This window comes from Balaenoptera borealis (assembly GCF_965194805.1).
Source record: "Balaenoptera borealis genome assembly, chromosome: 11".
NCBI lineage: Eukaryota > Metazoa > Chordata > Mammalia > Artiodactyla > Balaenopteridae > Balaenoptera > Balaenoptera borealis.
In genome coordinates, this window is record NC_138868.1 from 38,725,000 (window position 1) to 38,749,044 (window position 24,045).

The following is a 24,045-nucleotide window of genomic DNA, read 5'->3' on the forward strand; positions in this document are numbered from 1 at the left end:
ATCAAAGAAGGAAAATAAGAAAACAATTCAATTTTCAGTATAGAGTCAAAAATAATAAAGTACTTAGGAATAAATTTAATGAAGGAAGTACAAAACTTGTACACTGAAAACTACAAAACATTGCTGAAAAAAATTAAAGAGGAAATAAATAAATGGAAACACATCCCATGTTCATGGATTGGAAAAATTACTACTGTTAAGGTAGCAATACTCCCCAAATCAATTTACAGTTTCAGCTCAATCCCTATTAAAATTCCAAAGGCCTTTTATGCAGAAATGGAAAAGCCAATCCTAAAATGCATATGAATTCACAAAGGTCCCTAAAGAGTGAAAACAATCTTGAAAAGGAAAAGCAAAGCTAAAGGACTCACACTTCCTGATTTCAAAACTTACTACAGAGCTACAGTAATCAAAACAGTATGCTACTGGCATAAGGATGGACATATCATTCAATGGAACAGAATTAAGAGTCCAGAAATAAACCCATTTACTATGGTCAATTGATTTTAGCAAGGGTGCTAAGACAATTCCATGGGGAAAAAATAATCTCTTCAACAAATTTTGGGACAACTGGATCTACATGCAAAAGAATGAAGCTTGATCCTTACCTCACACCACGTACAAAGTTAATTCAAAATGGATCAAAGACCTAAATAAGAGCTGGAAATATAGAGTAAACCTTCATAACTTTGGATTTGGTAATGATATCTTGGGTATGACACCAAAAGGAAAAATAATTAAATTGGACTTCATCAAAATTAAACATTTTTGTGCATCAAAGTATACTATCAAGAGAGTGAAAAGGCAGCCCACAGAATGGGGGAATATATTTGTAAATCATATATCTGCTAAGAGTCTTGTATCCAGATTATACAAAGAACTCTTATTACTCAACAACCAAAAGACAAACAATGCAATTTTAAAATGAGCAAAGAACTCAAATAGATATTTCCCCAAAGAAGATGTACAAATGGCTAACAAGCACTGAAAAGATGCTCAATGTCATTAGGCACTAGGGAAATGTAAATCAAAACCACAATGAGATACCACTTCACATCCACTAGGAGAGCTAAAATTAAAAAATAGAGAAAGTTTACAAGTGTTGGTGGGGATATGGAGAACTGGAACATTTATAAATTGCTGGTGGGAATGTAAATACAGCCACTATGGAAAACAGTTTGGCAGTTACTCACTAAGTAAACATAGAATTACCGTATGACCCAATATTTCTACTCGTAGGTATATACCCAAAAGAGTTGAAAACAAGTGTTCAAGTAAAAGTTTGTACATGAATAGTAGCACTATTCACAATAGCTAAAAAGTAGAAACAACTCAAATGTCCATCAAGTGATGAATAGATAAATACAATATGGTATAGCTATACAGTAGAATATTATTCAGTCATAAAAAGGAATGAAGTGCTGATGCATGCTGAAACATGGATGAACTCTAAAAATATTACTAAGTGAAAGAAGACAAAGACAAAAGGACACATGTTGTATGATCCCATCTATATTAAATATCCAGACTAGGCAAATCCATAGACACAGAAAGCAAATTAGTGGTTTCCTGGGTATGAAGAGAGGGGAAATGGGAAGTGACTGCTTAATGGGTACAGGGTTTCCATTTTAGGTGATGTAAAATCTGGGCATTAGACAGTTGTAGCAGTTGCACAAAATAAAATGTACTTAATGCCACTAAATAATATACTTTAAAATGTTTAAAATGGTAAACTTATGTATATTTTCCCACAATAAAAAAATAGACTTTCACTCAAAAATTTTTACTAGAGACAAAGAAAGACATTATATAATGGTAAAAAGGTCAATAGATGCTGAGGAAAAAAGCATTTGACAAAATTCAACACCCATTCATGATTTTTAAAAAACTTTCTGAAACTATGAAGAAAAGAAAATTTAATGAAAAACCCATATTAAACATCAAACTCAATGATAAAAGACTGACTAGAGTCCCCATGAGATAAGGAACTAGGCAAGTATGTCCACTTTCAACACTTGTTGTGCAAAGGTGACATGCACAAATACCACTAACACCAGAGGCTATAGATATAAACAATGTTTATTGAAGAAAATCTTAGAAGGAGAGAAGTAGGGAACCACACTCTGTACACTGAATTCTCTTTATTCCACAGTATAGGTTAGGCACAGATCTTCTGTATACAAAATTGCCGAGGGAAGAGAAGCCTCCTTTGGCTGGCAAGCAGGATGTTCTCTTGAAACTCCTACAAGAGCAAGAGTGAGCCCCACCACCTCATTATGTTACACATTTATACGTTAGCTTTGGAGGGAATGGAAACCCCTAGTTTCCTTAAGTAACAAAAAATTTATCAAGGGATAGCTGGATTCAGGAACAATGGTAAGAAGTATGCATTTCCAGGGCCAAGGTCTACATACCAAAGTCCCCAAAAAGAACCATGCATGCCGGGACTTCCCTGGTGGCGCAGTGGTTAAGAATTCGCCTGCCAATGCAGGGGACACGGGTTCGAGCCCTGGTCCGGGAAGATCCCACAGGCTGCGAAGCACCTAAGCCCGTGGGCCACAACTACTGAGCCTGTGTTCTAGAGCCCGTGAGCCACAACTACTGAAGCCCACGCGGCCTAGAGCTCGTGCTCCACAACAAGAGAAGCCACTGCCACTGCAATGAGAAGCCTGTGCGCTGCAACGAAGAGTAGCCCCTGCTCGCCACAACTAGAGAAAGCCCACGCGCAGCAACGAAGACCCAATGCAACCAAAATAAACAAATAAAATTTTTTAAAAATCTTGAAAAAAAAAAAAGAACCATGCATGCCAGGAATGCTGACAACAGTTTAAGGCCTTGCTGTCCCTCCACAGGCTGGCTCAGTTCAGCTGATTCAGCTGTTAAGCTACTGAAAGGAAGGAGGAAATGAGTTTCCAGGGTCATACAGATTTGCCTCTCCTCGTTACCAATATTCATCACTGTACTGGAAGTCCTAACCAGTGAAATGAGGCAAGAAAATAAAAAGATCTTCAAATTGGAAAGGAAGAATTAAAAGAATTAAAACCAGTAAATGGTTTGAAGATGACATGATAACATACAGGGAATATCCTAAGAATATAAAGAGAATTACTAGAATTAATATGTGAATTTAGCAATGTTTCAAGATACAAGGTCAATACATAAAAAACAACAGTATTTCTATATGCTAGCAATTAAACAATTAGAGAATGAAATGTTAAGACAACTCCTTTTATAATAGCATCGAAAATATGAAATATTTAAGGATAATTTAACAAAATTTGCGTAAGATATAACATTGCTAAAAGAAAGTAAAGAAGACTTAAATAAATGAAGAGATATGCCATATTCATGGATTGGAAGACTCAATAGTGTTAAGATACCAGTCTCTCCAATTTATCTACAGCCAGCATGTGTTTGTATAGAAACTGATAAGCTAATTCTAAAATTTATGTTAAAATGCAAACAACACATAATATCCAAAGTAAGTTTAGAAAAGAAGAACAAAGAGAATTTATACTAATTTAAAGAGTTAGTGTAATCAAGGTGATATGTAATAACAAAAGAATATATATGGAAATCAATGTAGAAAATAAGGAATCCAGAAGTAGACCCACATATATGATAATTTTCAACAAAGTTGTCACAGCAATTCAGATGTGAAAAAAGCATTTTCAACAAATGTTGTGAAAACTGGATATTACCATTGAAAAAAATGAGTATCAATACTTACTTTACATTAAACACTAAAATTTATATGAAAATTAATCACCATCCTAAATATAAAAGATAAAACTATCAAACTTATATAGGAGAAAATCTTCAGACTTAGGGTAGGCAAAGGGTTCTTAACTAGGAGTCAAAAGAGCATAAAGCACAAATAAGAAATTGATAAACTAGACTTCACCAAAATTAAAAACTTTACTCATTGAAAGATATCATTAACATTAAGAACACAAAAAGGCAAGCCACAGACGGAGAGAACCTATATGCGATACTTAATATCTGACAAAGAGACCTGTATTCAGTATATATAAAGAACTCCTATAATTTAATAATTAAAAGACAAAAGATCTAAGTTTTAAACAGGGGCAAAATATTTGAAGAGACCCTTCACAAAAGAAAACATACTAATATTCAATGAACACATGAAAAGATTCTCAACATCTTTAATTATGAAGGCAATACAAATTAAAACCATAATGATATTGGAATGGCTAAAATTGAAAAGACTGACAATACCAAATGTTGACAAGAATGTGGAGCAAGAATGTGGAGAACTCTCTTGCAGTGCTAATAGGAATGTAAAATGGAACAATCACTTTGAAAATCTGTTTGGCAGCTTCTAATAGAGTTAAATATATATCTACCATATAACCCATCTATTTTGCTCCCAGGTATTTACTCGAAGAAATAATGATTATATCCATGCAAACACTTGTTCAAAAATGTTTACAGCAGCTTTATTCATAATAGTCAAAAGCTAGAAATAACCTAAATATATGCAACTGGTGAATGGATAAGCAAAAAAGTATTTAAAATGCATAAACAAAAGAATAATCACTCTTCATCCATAAAAAGGAACAAATCACTGATACTCCCAACAATATGGATGAATTCTGAAAAAGTCATGCTGGTAAGAGAAGCCAGACAGAAAAGATTCAGTATGATTCCACTCATTTGAAATTCCAGAAAAGGGGGCCAGAGGTGGAACAAGGGATGGACTGCAAAGGAGCACGAGAAAACTTTAAGAGATAATGGAGATGTTCTTATCTTGATTATGGTAGTGGTTTCATGGGTGATTACATCTATCAAAACTCATTGTGGAATGATGGCAGCAAAATGGCCCATACCTCACTCATAACCCCCCCTCAAAAACAACAATTTGGCATTCACCTATGGACAAAAGTACCTTTATGGAAGCTATGGAATCTAGCACCATACACCAAGGGACCCCAGAGGAGACTGGCCTAACCATGCGTCATGTAATAGGTATACAGACCTCAGTCCTGGCTGTGGATCCTACAAATGGCCCATATGTCTCCAGCCCCTTTCAGCTGCAGTCCAGTAGCCCCTGGAGAACAATGTCTTAGATAATCAACCACAGACAAGATAGCCTTTGTGGAAGCCCAGGTTTCCAACAGAGAAGTTCTAGGACACCACTGGAGCAAAAAGATATATATGAATTTGGATGCATAGTAAAAGGAACAGTTTACCTTAACCTGCAACACTCCTTCCCCCAGATGGCAAAGCTCAGGGCCAAGAGAGACCTTCTTAGCCCATGATTTCTTCCACAGGGGGAAGTGAGAGCATGTAAGTGAGCATCCAGCTTCCCTAGCTGTGTGGATCACTGGCAAAGAGACCCATTTCTCTCTCACCCCATCTTGAGTACTGCATCTTGAGCTGCATGACTGGGAGACTGGAAGAGGCCGGGAGAGTGGCAAGTAGGACCCTCAGAGACCATTAATGCGACATGGATCTTACTAACTGCATTGTAGACTCCATCAAGAAGATCAGCTCATGAACCACTGGGGATGCCTTGTCCATGGATTCTCCCCAACTAACCCACAGGCACTCCTAGCTCTCCACACACCTCACCCACACACATCCCCAACCTGTGGCTGGCTTCCTGTGTGTGCTCCCAGTGGTAGCAAGAGCAAGTTTTGGCACATGGCTAGTGAGCACAGCCCAAATCTGTGGGTCAGGAACAGACAACAAACTTCACCTTTATCTATGTCCTTGGGAAAGCAATGTCCTTGGGAAAGCCTCCTTGGGAGGCTGTCAACACCTGGCCTACTGAACTGAGAGAACTGAACAAGAGAAGGCATACAGGCTTAAGAATTCTGCCACACAGGGAGTAAGAAGCATGGAGTAGGCATACACATAAAAGGTCTGAGAAAGCCTCAGAATCCCTAGTAGGGCTGGCAGAAGGTATTTCTCTCCTGAAATCATTGGGTAAAAAATAGAGATGACTGCTACTTCAAATGCAAAGACAGCAACACAAAACTTCAAGCAATGTGAGAAATCAAGGAAACATAACACTACCAAAAGATCACAATAATCTTCTAGTAATCAAATCCAAAGACATGGAGATCTATGATATATTCAATAAAGAATTCAAAATAGCTGTTTTAAGGAAGCTAAATGAGCTACAGGAAAACAGAGGAAGACAATACAATGAAATCAGGAACACAATTCATGAACAAAATGAGAAACTTAACAAAGAGAAATCATAAAAAAGAACTAAACAAATTCTAGAGCTGAAGAAATGAAAACTGCAATAGAGAGCATCAACAGCAGAATGGATCAGTGGAAGAAAGAATCTGTGACTTAGAAGACAGGGCATTTGAAATTATCTAGTCAGAGGAAAACAAAAGAGTGAGGACAGCTTATGTGATTTATGAAATTCCACCAAAAGAAAAAAAATCTGCAAATTATTGGAGACCCAGGAGAAGAGAGGAAGAAGGAATAGAAAGTTTATTTAAATAAATAATGATTGAGAACTTCCAAAATCTGGGGAGAAATGTGGGTATCCAAGTTCATGAAGCTCATAGGTCAGCAAACAAATTCAACTGAAAGACATCTTCAAGAGACATTACAGGACTTCCCTGGTGGCACAGTGGCTAAGAATCTGCCTGCCAATGCAGGGGACATGGGTTCAAGCCCTGGTCTGGGAAGATCCCACATGCCATGGAGCAACTAACCCTGTGCGCCACAACTACTGAGCCTGCACTCTAGAGCCCATGAGCCACAACTACTGAGCCTGCGTGCCACAACTACTGAAGCCCGCCCACCTACAGCCCATGCTCTGCAACAAGAGAAGCCACTGCAATGAGAAGCCCGCGCACCACAACAAAGAGTAGCCCCTGCTCGCCGCAACTAGAGAAAGCCCACACACAGCAACGAAGACCCAACACAGCCAAAAAAATAATAATTTAATTAATTTTAAAAAAGAGACATTACAATAAAACTGTTGAAAATCAAAGACAAAGAGAGATTCTTAAAATCAGCAAGAGAAAAGAAGCTTATAACTTACAAGAGAACCCCCATAAAGCTTCAGTGGATTTCTCAGAGAAATCTTTCAGACCAGGAGAGAGTGGGATGATATATTCAAAGCACTTAAACAAAAAACTGCCAACCAAGAAAACTCTACTCAGCAAAATCGTTGTTCAGAAAGGTTAGAAAAGATAACACCTTTCTCAGACAAACAAAAACTGAGGGAGTTTATCACCACTAGATCTGCCTTACAAAGAATAATGAAAGGAATTCCTCAAGCTAATTATTATAATTATAAAATTATTATAGTTAATGAAGGATGCTAATTAGTAACAAGAAAATACACAACACACTGGGTAAAGGTAAACATATAGTCAAATTCAGAATATTCTATTACTGTAATATCGTAGTATATTAGCCACTTAACTGTAATAAAAAAGTCAAAGGACAAAAGTAATAAAAATAATTTGTTAATGAATATACAATATAAAAGGAGGTAAACTGTGACATCAAAAACATAAAAGGGGGCGGGGAACAGAGCATGTGTGTGTGGGGGGGTCGGACTGAGTTCCCTTTTCCGGCGAGGTGAGCGCGGAAGAGCGGGAGCTGAGGATTTCCGGCTACTCAGGTTGTGGCGCGGCGACTGCTGCAAGATGGAGGTAGGCTCGGCAGCCGAAGATGGTCGGGATGGTCCCCAGGAGCGGCGAGGCTTGGGTGAAGCCGAGAGGCCGCAGCAAAACCACGAAGTGCGGCCTCAGTCCGGGGCAGACCGGTTACCAAAACATTCCTACTGGTTGGATCTGTGGCTCTTCATCCTCTTAGACGTGGTGTTGTTTTTCTTCGTGTATTTTTTGCCCTGAATGGTTTGCCTGATACCTAAATTAAGAATTTTGGCTCCTGGAGTGGATCCTGAAAATGACTACAAACTTCTTGAACAAAGAAGACAGGATTGTGCACCAGAAGAATTTCAAACTCTAAGGGACCTTCATTTCATTTTACACATTCTGTTATTCTTTGGGGGGACTATATTAAATGCGTAATGATCTCAGCCAAAAAAAAAAAAATCAGCATAAAATAGATGGTTATGTCTATTAGATGTTTTATGTATGCCTTATGGTAACTACAAAGTGAAAAGCATATACACAAAAGATAAAAAGAAGGTAATCAAAGCATACCACTAAAGAAAGTCATCAATTCACACAGGAAGGCAGCAAGAGAGGAAGAAAAGAACAAGGGAACAACAAAATAGCCATAAAACAGTTAATAAAATGTCATTAGTAAGTCTTTACCTATAGTCAGTAACTACCAATAATTACTCTAAATGTAAGTGGATTGAATTCTCCAGTCAAAAGGCAGAGTGGCTGGATGGATGAAGGAAACACTACCCAACTATATGCTGCTTACAAGAGACCCACTTTAGCTTTAATGACATACACAGGCTCAAAGTGAAGGGATGAAAATAAGGATATCCCCTGCAGGTGGAAACCAAAAGAGAGCAGGGGTAGCTATACTTGTATCAGACAAAACAGACTTTAAGCCAACAACTGTTAAAGAAACAAATAAGATCTTTGTATCATTATCAGGACATGCACCCAACATCAGAGCAGTTAAATATATTAAGCAAATACTAATAGACAATAAAATAATAGCAGGGGACTTCAATACCACTACTTTCAACAGTGGATATAGATCATCCAGACAGAAAATCAATAAGGAAATGTTGGACTTGAACTATACTTTAGCCCAAATGGACCTAACAGACGTACAGAACATTCTGTCCAACAGCAGCAGAATATACATTCTTCTCAAGTGCACGTGGAACATTCTCCAGGATAGATAATATGACAGGTCCAAAATAATTTAGCAAATTTTTTTTTTTTATTTTTTATTAATGGCTGTGTTGGATCTTCGTTTCTGTGCGAGGGCTTTCTCCAGTTGTGGCAAGCGGGGGCCACTCTTCATCGCGATGCGCGGGCCCCTCACCATCGCGGCCTCTCTTGTTGTGGAGCACAGGCTCCAGACGCGCAGGCTCAGCAATTGTGGCTCACGGGCCCATTTGCTCCGTGGCATGTGGGATCTTCCCAGACCAGGGCTCGAACCCGTGTCTCCTGCATTGGCAGGCAGACTCTCAACCACTGCGCCACCAGGGAAGCCCCAATTTAGCAAATTTTAAAAGATTAAAATCATACCAAGTATCTTTTCCAAACACAATGTTATAAAACTAGAAATTAACAGGAGTGAAACTGGAAAATTCAAAAATATATGGAAATTAAACAACACACACCTGAACAACCGAAGAGTCAAAGAAGAAATCAAAAGGGAAATTTAAAAATATCTTGAAACAAATGAAAATGGAAACACAACATATGAAAACTTATGGGATGAAGCAAGAGCAGTTCTTAGAGAGGGAAGTCTATACAGCATTAAATGCCTACATTAAGAAAAAAGAAAGACCTCAAATAAACAACCTCAAGGAGCCAGTAATAGAAGAACAAACCAAGTCCAAAGTTAGCAGAAGGAAGGAAATAACAAAGATCAGAGTGGAGATAAATTAAACAGAGACTAAAAGGACAACAGAAAAGATCAATGAAACTAACACCTGGTTTTTTGAAAAGTTAAAATTGAAAAACTAGACTAAGGAAAAAAGAGAGAAGACTCAAACAAATAAAATCAGAAATGAAAAAAGAGACCTTACGATTGATACCACACAAATACAAAGGATCATGTCACTACTATGAACAATTATATGCCAACAAATTGGATACCCTAGAGGAAATGGATAAATTCCTAGAAACATAAACCTACCAACACTACATAATGAAGAAATAGAATAAATGAACAGACCAATAATGAGTAAAGAGATTGAATCAGTAATCAAAAATCTCCCAACAAAGTCCAGGACCAGATGGCTCCCCTGGTGAATCTACCAAACATTTAAAGAATTAATGCCAATCCTTCTCAAACTCTTCCCCAAAACTGAAGAGTAGGGAAAACTCCCACACTCATTTTATGAGACCAGCATTACTCTAATACCAAAACCAGATAAGGCTGCTACAGGAAAACTACAGGCCAATTTCCCTGATGAATACCGAGGCAAAAATTCTCAACAAAATATTAGCAAACCGGGGCTTCCCTGGTGGCGCAGTGGTTGAGAGTCTGCCTGCCGATGCAGGGGACGCGGGTTTGGGCCCTGGTCTGGGAGGATCCCGCGTGCCGTGGAGCGGCTGGGCCCGTGAGCCACAATTGCTGAGCCTGCGTGTCTGGAGCCCGTGCTCCGCAGCGGGAAGGGCCGCGGTGGTGAGAGGCCCGCGCACTGCGAGGAGGAGTGGCCCCCGCTTGCCACGGCTGGGGAAAGCCCTCGCACAGAGGCGAGGACCCAACACAGCCAAAAATAAATTAATTAATTAATTAATTTAAAAAAAAAAAAAAGAAAAATATTAGCAAACCAAATTCAACAATATATTAAAAGGATCATAAATCATGATCAAGTGGGATTTATCCCTGGGATGTAAGGATGGTTTAACATATGCAAATCAACAAATGTGATATATCACATTAACAGAATAAAAATAAAAATTATATTATCATCGCAATAGATGCAGAAAAAGCAATTACCAAAATTCAATATCTGTTCATGTCAATATCCTATCAACAAAGTGGGTAGAGAAGGAATGTACCTAAACATAATAAAAGCCATATATAACAAGCCCACAACTAACATCATACTCAAAGGTGAAATCCTGAAAGCTGTTCCTCTAAGATCAGCAACAAGCCAAGCGTGCCCACTCTCACCACTCCTATTCAACATAGTACTGAAAAGTCCTAGCCAGAGCAATAAGGCAGGAACCAAAATGAAAAGGTATCCAAATTAGAATAAAAGAAGTAAAACTGTCTCTGTTTACACATGATATGACCTTATTTATAGAAAATCCTAAAGACCCCACCCAAAACTAATAGAACTAGTCAGTACATTTAGTAAAGTTTCAGGATACGAAATACAGAAATCAGTTGTGTTTCTATACACTAACAACAAATTACCTGAAAAATAAATAAAGAAAACAATCTCATTCACAATAATATCAAAAACAATAGATACTTAGGAATAAATTTAATCAAAGAGATTAAATATCTGCACATTCAAAACTACAAGAGTTTGATGCAAAAAAATGAAGCAGACACAAATAAATGGAAAAACATCCCATGTTCATGGATTGGAAGTATTAATATTGTCAAAATGTTCATACTATCCAAAGCATTCCATAGATTCAATGCAATCTAAAATACCAACGGCATTTTTCACAGAAATAGAAAAAACAATCCTAATATTCATATGGGACCACAAAAGACCCCAAATAGCCAAAGCAATCCTGAGAAAGAAGAAAAAAGGTAGAGGCATCACACTTCCTGATTTCAAACTGTATTACAAAGCCATAGTAATCAAAGCAGTATAGTACTGGCATAAAAACAGACATATAGACCAATGGAACAGAATCGAGAGCCCAGAAATAAGCCCTTGCAGATACTGTCAACGGATATTTGACAAGGGAGCCAAGAATACTCAGTGGAAAAATACAGTCTTTACAATGAATGGTGTTGGGAAACAATAATCACATGCAGAGGAATGAAATTCGACCCCTATCTTATGCTGCTCACAAAAATTAACTCAAAATGGATTAAAGCTTTAAACAGAAGCCTGAAAGTGTAAAACTCCTAGAAGAAAATGTAGGGGAAAAACTCCTTGACATTGGTCTTGGCAATTATATTTTTGGATATGACACCAAAAGCACAAGCAACAAAAGCAAAATAAATAACTGGGACTACATCAAACAAAAAAGCTTCTGCACAGAAGAAGAAACAGTCAAGAAAATGAAAAGGCAACCTATAGAATGGGAGGAAATATTTGCAAACCATGTATCTTTTAAGGGGTTAATATTCAAAACATCTAAGGAACTCATACAACTCAATACCAAAAATTCTGATTTAAAAATGGGCAGAGGAACCAAATAGACATTTTTCCAAAGAAAACATACAAATGGTTAACAGGTGCATGAAAAGATGCTCAACATCACTAATCATCTGGGAAATACAAATGAAAACCACAGTGAGATATCACCTGACACCTGTTAGAATGGCTATCACCAAGAGGACACATGTTGGCGAGGATGTGAAGAAAAGGGAACGCTTGTGCACTGCCTGTGGGAATGTAAATTGGTACAGCCACTATGGAAAACAGTATGGAGGTTCCTCAAAAAAATTAAAAATAGAACTACCATATGACCTAGCAATCCCACTTTTGGGCATATATCCACAGGAAATGAAATCAGTATCTCAAAGAGATACCAGCACTCCCATATTCACTTCAGCATTATTCACAATAGCCAAGATATGAAAACAACCTCAATGTCCATCTACAAATGAATGTCTAAAGAAGATGTGGTATATAGATAATGGAATATTCAGCTACAAAAAAGAAGGAAATTTTGCCATTTGTGACATAGATGGACCTTGAAGGCATTATGCTAAGTGAAATAATTCTGACAGAGAAAAAAAATACTGTATGATGTCACATATGTGGAAACTAAAAAAGCCAGACTCATAGAAAGAGAGAATAGAATGGTGGTTGCCAGAGGCTAGGGGAAAGGAGAATGGGGAGATGTTGGTCAAAGGATATAAACTTCCAGATGTAAGATGAGTAAGTTCTGAGGATCTAATGTTGGCTATAGTTAACACTATTATATTTTATATATATACTTGAAAGCTGCTGAGAGTAAATCTTCTCTTAGTGAATCTTCGCCCTCCTTTTTTTTGTGGTGTTCCCACCACAAATAACCACGTTATATGCATTAAACTTACATGTCATATGTCAATTATATATCAGTAAAGCTGGAAAAAAATAAAGTATTGTATATTTTGGATGGGTGCGGTTTACTGTCATAAATTTACCTAAATGACATTGTTTTAAAAAGAAAAAAAAAGGAATGGTATGGAAATATCATCCTTATGCAGTTCAACGGAGTAGAAGAGACTTACCTGGATTTGAAACAATAAGCATCTTACAGTCAGGACTATTTTGGACTATGGCAGGAATGATTGATTTCATGATATTCACATTACGTTGGACCAGGTCAAGGCGACTTTCTCCTTCCTGCTGCCGTGCACCTGCTGTGACAATAACTAATTTGGAGTTTGCAGATACACTGTAATCTAAAGAAGGAAACAAAAGAAACTATTTGGATCAAGACTGCCATAATCACTGTGCCTTAATTCTTTAAAAGTCTATTGTATGATGATGGTATTAAAGTACTACCTTCATGTCTGGCATTTGCAGATGAACAGATTTTCCATATAGTAATGTTATCTTGTATAATCTGAAGGAAATTTTGTCACTATGATTTACCAATGTTCACATGGCTTTTTAAAAAAAAATAATAACAGAACCTACCACGGCTTTTAGCCCACATTCTCATTTGTTATTAAGGCCTAAGACACTGCAAGTCAGCTCTCTGCATTTTTAGAAATACCATATGAATCAGAAGCTTAGAACTCTGAGAATTTATGTGTGTTTCATGATTCGAAGAGTGAGAATGTATTTACTTAAAATTATTATTATAACTTGTTTATGTATTTGAGATCATAAACAAGTTCTTGATTCACACAAGAAAATTAATTACCTTCTAAATCTGATGACCAGTTGTAAACTGTTTCACCTATTAAACCCAATGACAGGGGCTTTCCTGGTGGCGCAGTGGTTGAGAATCCGCCTGCCAATGCAGGGGACACAGGTTCGAGCCCTGGTGCAGGAAGATCCCACATGCTGCAGAACAACTAAGCCCATGCGCCACAACTACTACTGAGCCTGCGCTCTAGAACCTGCGAGCCCCAACTACTGAGGCCTGTGCACCTAGAGCCTGTGCTCTGCAACAAGAGAAACCACCGCAATGAGAAGCCCACGCACCGCAACAAAGAGTAGCCCCCACTCACTGCAACTAGAGAAAGCCCGCACGCAGCAATGAAGACCCAACGCAGCCAAAAATTTTTAAAAATAAATAAATTAAAAAAAAAACAACGACAATATGTTACAATGCTCACTATCCCACACTGGACTTTTTAAAAACTATCATATACTTAGAAGTTATTTTCTATTTGGATGTCAAAAACTAAATTAGCTAAAATCTCTATATGCCATCTCCATTTTTAAAAAACTTATTTTTATGCTCTTTTGAAAAGGAAATTTGCTTGATTTTAAACATACTATTGCATCTCTATGATCATTCTTATATCTTTCTAATCCAATTTATAAACCATAAACATGTGAATGGTTTTCCTGCCCCAGTAAAGATTTTAATTAGAAAGACAAACTTAGAGAATTTCATTTCTTAGGCTGGCAAGTTTCACATTAATCTAAGAGACTATCTTTCCCTTGTATCAAATAAAAGATCTACAGGAGGAAGTTCTCTTCTCTCTCTGCATACATAGTCTACTCACTCTTGCTCAAAGACCTTGCTTGACATCATCTTCCATAAAGTCTTATCTAACAACAGAAATCCGAAGTAATCTCTCAACCTCTGTGTCTCTCTCTGCAACTCTCTATCCCAGCTCCTCGTTTTCTCCCTCCTCCCCCCTCGACTTTTAGAGAATAAACTGGCAAAAAACCTTGCAACTTCTCCAGAATCATCTCACCATAGCTCAGATCAACTATTTGAAATATTATGTCCAACAAATTCAATTAAAGTGTATACCAGAGTAAAATATCAAGTCTTTTCACAATCTGCCCGCAAGTTAACTTACTAGCTTTGTGTTTTATTTTTATTTCAGATTTTCCAGGTACCCTGATTCTGTTAATGCCATCATCTCCTTACCTGTTATTTATTTTCCTTTCTAAATATAACTCAATCTTCCCAGAGACAGCAAACCATAGTGGTCTGGAGCAAAGGCTTCTTCAAATACCAATTCCTCTGCCAGGCATCCCCTAATTATATCATTCATAAATACTACTCTGACTTCACTGAATTTTTATAGCACTTACTGCCTGTAATTCTCAGATAGTCCTTATTTACAGTGCTTTATGTTATCTTCCTGTGGTTATGTTGTATTTATACCCGTAACTTGATCATTAGATCCATAATAACAGATTCTGGTCTCATATTATCTTAAAACCTTAAAAAGGTTTACTACCTATTCATATTTAAATAACATATTAAGTTTTATCTGTTTTGAATCATAAGGTATGTATTACTTTAGATAAATATTATGTATCTGACATTTATCCATGTTAATGTGTGTCCCTGTAGTTCATTCACTTTCATTGCTGTGTAATATTACAGTGCAAAATTGATCAACATAGTATTGTTATACAATGAATTATTTCCAGTTTGGGGCTGTTACAAATGACAACACTATACATCCTTGTACATGTATCTTAGTGCACATGTACACAAATTTCTCTTGGGAATATACCTAGGAGTGCAATTTCTAGGTTTGGGATATGTTCATGTTCAACTTCACCAGGTAATGACAAACTTAAAAAAAAAAAGTAGTTTTACTATAATACACTTCTACATGTCATGCATGAGAAAACCTATTGTTCCACATCCTGACAAACACTTAATATTATCACACTTTTGCCAATCTATTAGGTGTGTAATGGTATATTGATATACTTTTTATTTTCTTGGTTACTAATGAGATTGTCTTTTCCTATATTTATAGGCAATTCGAGTTTCTTCTTTTGTGAAATGTTCAAGTCTTTTCCTATTTTTCTATTGGGCTATGTATATTTATCTTATTTATTACACAAGTACTTTTAGTCTGAACACTATTCCTTTGCCAGTTGTTTATGTTGCAAATATTTTCTCTCAGTTTACGATTTGTCTCTTCACTCTTTTACAGTGCCTTTTTAAGAACATAAACACTAAACTTTATACTCCTTCCTTTACTGTTCATGCTTTTTGTGTCCTTGTGTTTAATAAATTCTTCCCTATCCTGAGGTCAAAAAGATATTCTATGTTATCTTCTAAACAGAAGCTTTGAAGTTTTGCCTTTCATATTTTTGGTCTTTAACCAATTTGGAATTGTGTGTGTTATCAAGAAACAGTTCAGGGGACTTCCCTGGTGGCCCAGTGGCTAAGACTCTGCGCTCCCAATGCAGGGGGCCTAGGTTCGAACTCTGGTCAGGGCACTAGATCCCACATGCCGCAACTAAAGATCCTGCATGCCGCAACGAAGATCCAGTGCAGCCAAATAAATAAATAAATAAATAAATAAATATTTTTTTGTTTAAAAAAAGGAAAGGGTTCAATTTTATTTCTTTCCATAAAAACAACTATTGCCATAAGAAAAAGAATTTATAAGTCTGCAAATTTCCCATTGATCTACAATATGATCAGTGTTATATAGCAATCTTTTGTTTGTCTCTGCACTTAATTAGTGTAGCTTTGTAATAAGTCTTGATATCTGGTAAAGCAAGTTCTCACCACCTTGTTCTTTTTCAAGAGTATTCTTGACTGTGCAGCCCAGGCTGTTGCCATGGTGAAGCTGAGCAAAGAGGCTGCAGCAGCTCTTCAAGGGTGGGCACTTTGCCATCCACTGGAGCTCTGTTCCTTTCAAGATTTACCTGGGATTTGAGAAGAATGCCTGAACCTACTGTTTTGAACCTGCTTTGGGGATAAAGGACTATTTGGTCATCTGGATTTGGAAGCGATCAATGGACAGGAAGAACATGGAAGGTGTGCACTCTGCCTGGGAGGTGAGATGGAACATCTTTCAGACATTTACCAGTTGGATGGCACAGGGTTCTCACTGCACAGCTGCATCTGTGGCAGAGGGGAACCTCTACTTACTTATTTATGATAGACTGTATCAAAATAAGTGTTTTTAACAATGTTTTAAAAAAGTGTCTCGTCTATTCTTGGACCTTGAATTTCTGAATGAATTTTAGGTTTAGTTTAATATGTACAACAATAACAACAACAATAAAACTTGGGTTTTGACTGTGATTGCATATAATCTATAATCAATATGGGAAGAACAGACATCTTAAAATATTGAGACTTTTATGAACAAGGCACATCTCTTCATTTATTTAGATATTTAACATCTTTCAATGAGGCTGTATTATTTTCTGCATAAAAGCTCTTATACATGTCTTGTTAGATTTATTCCTAGGTACTTCCTATATTTGATAACATAAATAATACCTTAAAAATTTTTTGCTTGTTTTTGAATAGATTTTTAATAATAATAGTTAATATTATTAATAGTTAATAATTATTAATAGTTAATATTATTAATAGTTAATAATTTTGTGGCTGGCATCCTTGCTAAACTCTTATTTAGTTCTATATGTTGTCCCTCTTCTTATATTTATCTTCTTTTTGATTTTTTTGTAAAATCAAAAAGTATGTTTTTATAATTTTACTTCTTCCCCTTTACTAAAAGGATTGATTCAGGTACTTATCCTGCCATATGACTAGAAATTAAAGCCTGAATGATTTTTTTTTTAACTGAATATCTTGAGGATATGGGGAGGGGGTGGGGTGAGATGTGACAGGGTAAGAGAGTGTCATGGACATATATACACTACCAAATGTAAAATAGATAGCTAGTGGGAAGCAGCCGCATAGCACAGGGAGATCAGCTCGGTGCTTTGTGACCACCTAGAGGGGTGGGATGGGGAGGGTGGGAGGGAGGGAGATGCAAGAGGGAAGAGAAATGGGAACATATTGTATATGTATAACTGATTCACTTTGTTATAAAGCAGAAGCTAACACACTATTGTAAGGCAATTATACTTCAATAAAGATGTTTAAAAAAAAAATTAATTAATTTATTTATTTTTGACTATTCTGCGTCTTCGTTTCTGTGCGAGGGCTTTCTCTAGTTGCGGCAAGCGGAGGCCACTCTTCATCGCGGTGCGCGGGCCTCTCACTCTCGCGGCCTCTCTTGTTGCGGAGCACAGGCTCCAGATGCGCAGGCTCAGTAGTTGTGGCTCAGGGGCCTAGTTGCTCCGCGGCATGTGGGATCTTCCCAGACCAGGGCTCAAACCCATGTCCCCTGCACTGGCAGGCAGATTCTCAACCACTGCGCCACCAGGGAAGCCCCTGAATGATTTTTTAAAGTATTTTAATACAGGAGTAGCTCTTTTAACTTGACTCCACTCAATAAACTCAACAGATTAACTGATGTAAAACATACTGATATCCAAGGCACACTGAACACTCTCAACTAGCAGACTTCTGTCTAGTACATCTGTATACTTCTGCTCATGAGCTCCTGCATATCAAGAATCTGTCACGCTTATACCCAAATATATTTATGCCAGATATATCTATTAATTATATAATATGATGTAAATCACTAAAATATGAGGGTGAAAGAAATACATAGCAAAGGTAAACACTACATTCAGGATTGAGATATGAATAGATGTAACACACAGAATGTATCAAGTGAATGGTAATGTTTTATTTCTTTTGCTGGGTGTTGGATACACTGATGTTTGTTATACTTAAAACTTTTTATATCTGAAGTATTTCATAATTAATTTTTTTAATGATTGTTACTATGAAAATTAAGTTGAATGCCTTAGAAAGACATATTAAAAGAAAGTTGTTTAAAAATCTTCCTTTTAGGTATGAGAGAAATAAAAATGGAGAAAAACCATAAAAATTTAATAGAATCTTGTGATTAGACTGCTTCATGAGTATCTTTAAATTAATTATAGTACTTTAAAGAAATAGAAATGATTACTACTGGTGTGCTATAAAAAAACACACTGCAAAACTCCAATCAGCTGAGCCATACTCAAAGTCCTTGCCCTACAATCAGAAAATCAGCAAATAAAGTTCTAAGTACATTAACATGTTTTAGGTCAATATAAAATTTTATGATGGTTCTTTCTAACAGGCATTTTTAAATTAAGTAACCACTTTCAGTTCCAATCATGTTAGATAAGAGGGATTCTAGTAGAAAGTGCATCTGTTGAATCACATTACCAAAAAGCACACTACATACATCAGTGTATGATAAAAGTTATTTTTCCTAATACTCTAAGGCTTCTTAATTGGCCAACACATGATGCTAATGTTAATGGGGCTAAGCTCTCCATTTCCTCTTCTATAGCCTCAAACTATACCCTGAAACCTGGTCCTCTAAAAACACACATCAAAAAAACAGGTTAGGGACTTCCCTGGTGGCGCAGTGGTTAAGAATCCGCCTGCCAATGCAGGGGACACAGGTTCGAGCCCTGGTCTGTGAAGATCCCATATGCCATGGAGCAACTAAGCCCACGCACCACAACTACTGAGCCTGCACTCTAGAGCCCGCAAGCCACAACTACTGAGCCTGCGTGCCAAAACTACTGAAGCCCGCGAGCCTAGAGCCCGTGCTCCGCAACAAAAGAAGCCACTGCAATGAGAAGCCCGTGCACTGCAACGAAGAGTAGCCCCCGCTCGTCGCAACTAGAGAAAGCCCATACACAGCAACGAACCCCACACAGCCAAAAATAAATAAATAAATTTTAAAAACAGGTTAAAGAATATAGATAAATGTATCAGTAATATTACAAAACTATTCAAGACTGCATATCCTTGAGAAAATATATAAGACTGAATGACAAGTTTAAAAAGCATTTATATAATGTCAGTTGTGTAAAAAACAAATGAAAAACGGAAAGAAATAAACAAAACCATTAACAGACGAGATTTAAGATTTTCTTTATACTTTTTTTGTATTTACCAAATTTTCTCCAATTAGAATGGAATGTTCTTTTTTTTTCAAAAAACTAACCTTCTAAACTATATGTCCTAATTACAATAGTGCTATTTTTTAATTTTATATTTATTGACAACAGTTTGATAAACTTCATTACTTTTTTTTAAAGCTCTGAAAATAACTTTATAAAACTAACCGTTTCCAGAGACAATCTTTGAAGTATTAAAGAAAAGACTGCCATGCTGAAGATCCATTGCTTCTCCCTTCAGTTTGTCCACTGCAACATCAACAAGGGCAAGCTCATCAGCCAAGTCCTAAAATACATGAAAGTCCTGAATAAAATGTTCCCATTTCAATTTTAGGAGAAAGAGAAAAAATTTTGTGTGGTTATTTTATAATCAAAGGAGTGTTACATTTTTAATAGAAAAAGTGGTATAAAAATAATGGTCTTTGTGGGAGTTCCCTGGTGCCCTAGTGGTTAGGATTCTGAGCTTTCACTGCTGTGGCTCCGGTTCAATCCCTCAATCGCTGGTCGGGGAACTGCAAGCTGCAAGGCATGGCCAGGAGAAGTCTTTTAATGTGCCTAGAGAGACCAGAAGTTAAGGTAAACAACAGAATGTAGCAAAAATTATTAATTGCTTTGCCTTCATGTAATTGTTAAGTTTTTTAGAATTGGTTTTCTTCCACTTCAGGTAACAGTATAAAACGAATAAAAAGTTATGAAATCCTTTCAAAGGTTTTTATTATATTTAACCCTTATGCCTAATTTCTGACTTGGTTGAAGTTGTTTTTAGTATGAATGCTTATGGCCAAAATATAAAGATAGCCACCTGTGGGAAACCATTTCATGTGGCTCAGTATATTACAATTAACGTCCGCCCTCCAACCTAGGGGTAGATAAGCATATACCAGACCCAACCAATTATTCCATCCTTCCTTCTGGCTGCAGCAATTAGTTCACAAATGGGTATGTGGCCCAGGCATAACAAATGAGCACAATGTCTATGAGGTTAGAAAATGGAAGATGAGAAATGAAGTCTTGTTTTTCTTTGGAATCATAAGCTCTAATGATATAAGACTCTAAGAACAAACTGTATAGCCATCTTTACCACCATATACAAAGACCCTGCCCAGGAATTAAGCCAACAGAGGAAATATAAACTAAGATATGCAGAGACTGTGTCTTGATATGTCTGAATTCCAGAATTCAGTAATATCTGAAGCTAGCTCTACTGAGATTTTTCCAGTTACATGAACAATATACAGTCTCTATATACTATACTATACTCTAATTTATTGGGTTTTCATCACATGCAACAGAATATAGAACTATATAGAAGGAATGTCAGGGACTTCCCTGGCGGTCCAGTGGTTAAGACTCTGTGCTTTCGCTGCAGGGGGCACAGGTTTAACTAAGATCCCGCATGCCATGTGGCAAAAAAAAAAAAAAAAAAGAAAACGAAGAAGAAGGAATGTATTCCCTCAGATTCCAGTGGCCAGATTCCAAAGGTGAACAGTAAGGGAAAGGAATCAAAGTCCCTATTTACTACTGTTCCCCACCCAACCCCCCACATCAGGTACCATCTGGCCTTTCTGGAAAATTGTAAATTCTAAAATTTACTAAGTTAAGTGTCATACATCAGGAATAGGATAAGGATAAGGAGTTTCATCCAAAAGAATCATATATCACTCTTCAGCTAACTGATAAGATCATGCTTACAGATCCATTTTTACATCTGTGTATCTGTCTGGTCTGGACAGGAAAACAGAAACCACTCTAAGCATTTCAACAGAAGGAATTTAATATAGGGAACTGGTTAGACAGATGTTGAAGGGCTGAAAGAACAGAAGGGGAACATTTATGGTAACCCAGAGATAGTAACTGCAGCTTGAAGCTACCACCCCTAAGGCTGAGGAAGCAGAGAGTCTAAAGGAGGTGTTTCATGGAACTAGGCTCAGACTCTGGAAGAGGCAAAATCTGCCTACTGCTCATACCACTAAATGGACAAGATGAGGTCAATGCTGGGGGTTCCAAAAGAAAGTGGAGGTTAGAGCCAACTGCTACCTTTGGGACAAAGGGATACAGCTGGTATGAGAGTGAACAGAACAATAAGCAAACAGGAAGCAGCAGGTCGTGGTTCTCCTCCTGCCTCCCAACTTTCCTCTAGTGTTCCCTATTGGCAGAACCTAACAAGATGCCAACTGGCAAAGGAGAAAATGATTATGCGGAGATCCAGCACCAGCATCACAAAGCAGAGTATACAAAGTTGAATTTGGAGCTGAGTGCCAGTAAGTTAATAACCAACACAGCCTGCTTTTAAATTACACTTCCAACTTGATTTATCTCCCTTCTCAACAGGTTACCAGAAAATTCTCTCAAGGGAATCCTTCCATCCCCATTTGTCTTGACTGTCAAAGATGGAGCTCAAATAATCCCTAAAAGTTTTTGTTTATTTGTTTTTTAAGAATTAACTACATCTATGTGAGTCATTTCTCAAATACAATTCCAAATAGAGAGCCTGGGATTGTTAAGCCTACCAGAATCTAAAGGATAGTTAAGAGTATCCCAGGATCTTTTCTCTAGGGAGGTCCTGAGTAACCATAGTAAGGTAGAGAGATAGAAAAAAAAATTAATCTAAGGAAAACTGCTACGGGCACTTTGCTCTGTACAGGACAAGGAAGTAGGTTGTACTGCTATCCACTCCTAAAAACTTTACATGTCCTGAAAAAAACCTTTAAAGTCCACCTTTCATGAAATATGCAGGTGTCATGGTATTCATTACAGCCCTTATGTCCCTTCACATCAGTGGACTATATGAATATGAATATTTTAATATCTTTCATCACTTTCCATTTATCCCACAATTTACATCAATGTGACTTGAAGACAAGGTCCTGAACTACTCTCCTTCATTTGGGAATTTGCCAGGGTACAATGGATTCTAGTAGAAAATAAATGGGCTCTAACAACTGACCTTCTCGTATAACTCGATTTCTGAAATTTCATGATAATATTCCTTGGGGTAGGCTTTTATTGATTCATTGTGCTGAGCCCTCAGTGAATTCTTCGTATCTACAAACTCATGTCCTTTTATCTCTTGAATAATCTTCTTCCCTCTCTTATTTCTTACTGAAATGTCAATCAACTGCTGGACCTCCTGACTGACCCTCTAATTTCATCTCTTTTCTATATTCCATCTTTGTCTGACAGTCTGCTATCTAGCAGCCCAGAGGGAGTAAGAAGATTCTTGCCTCACTGTCGAACATGTAGACGTTCAATGAATTCTACTGCTTTCAATAGGATGTTTGTCCTCTATTGTCTTTGATTATCTTGAGTGCAGAGCCTGTCTAGTTAAACTTCTCCAAAGAATAAACTCCTTCCCCTTGTCTGCTGGGATGTGAGAGGTGGTTGCCTGCTGATTAAGGTGCAGAAGGAACCTGGTGGTTTTCCCTCTCATCATATAAACTTTCAACTAATCCTGCTATTTCTTTTTTTTTTTAATAAATTTATTTTTGGTTGCATTGTGTCTTTGTTGCTGGGCGCGGGCTTTCTCTAGTTGCAGAGAGTGGGGGCTACTCTTCGTTGTGGTGCCCAGGCTTCTCACTGCGGTGGCTTCTCTTGTTGCAGGGCACAGGCTCTAGGCGCAGGTTTCAGTAGTTGTGGCTCACTGGCTCAGTAGTTGTGGCTCATGGGATCTAGAGCGCAGGCTCAGTAGTTGCGCACAGGATTAGTTGCTCCGCAGCATGTGGGATCTTCCCTGACCAGGTCTCAAACCCATGTCCCCTGCATTGGCAGGCGGATTCTGAACCACTGTGCCACCAGGGAAGCCCAATCTTCCTGTTTTTGGAAGTTGGAAACTACAAAACTGCTGAAACAAATTAAAGAAGACACAAATAAAGAGATATCCCACGTTCATGGATTGGAAGATTTAGTATTGTTAAGATATCACTACTGCTCAAAACAATCTACAGATCTAATGCAACCCCTACCAAAATCCCAATGGTATTTTTTTTTAAGAAATAGAAAAATCCATTCTAAAGTTCATATGGAATCTCAAGAGACTCTGCATAGCCAAAACAATCTTGAAAAGGAACAAAGCTGGAGGTCTCAAGCTTCCTGATTTCAATACTTATTACAAAGCTACAGTAATCAAAACAGTGTGGTACTAACATAAAGAGACATGCAGACCAGTGGAATAGAACAGAGAGCCCAGGGGAAAAAAAACCTCTCACATATATGGTCAGATATTTTTTGACAAGAGTGCCAAGATCATTCAATAGGGAAAGGACAGCATTTTCAACAAATGAGATAACTGGATATTTACATGAAAAAGAATAAGG

At 37.4% G+C, this 24,045-nt stretch overlaps 1 protein-coding gene and 1 pseudogene across 2 annotated transcripts in view; one reads left to right on the forward strand and one right to left on the reverse strand.

The window, feature by feature from the left end:
- LOC309606016 (L-lactate dehydrogenase C chain) overlaps window positions 1-24,045 on the reverse strand; it is a 59,194-nt gene that overhangs the window by 30,383 nt on the left and 4,766 nt on the right. The window contains exons 2-3 of the mRNA XM_082342542.1: window positions 19,901-20,018; window positions 13,024-13,197 (exon numbers count right to left, since the gene is read on the reverse strand). Coding sequence (XP_082198668.1) covers window positions 13,024-13,197; window positions 19,901-20,018 — 292 coding nt within the window. The remainder of the gene's footprint in view (window positions 1-13,023; window positions 13,198-19,900; window positions 20,019-24,045) is intronic.
- On the forward strand, window positions 7,556-8,094 carry LOC309606009 (sarcoplasmic/endoplasmic reticulum calcium ATPase regulator ARLN pseudogene; annotated as a pseudogene). The gene has a single exon. The product of its transcript is annotated as a sarcoplasmic/endoplasmic reticulum calcium ATPase regulator ARLN pseudogene (transcript).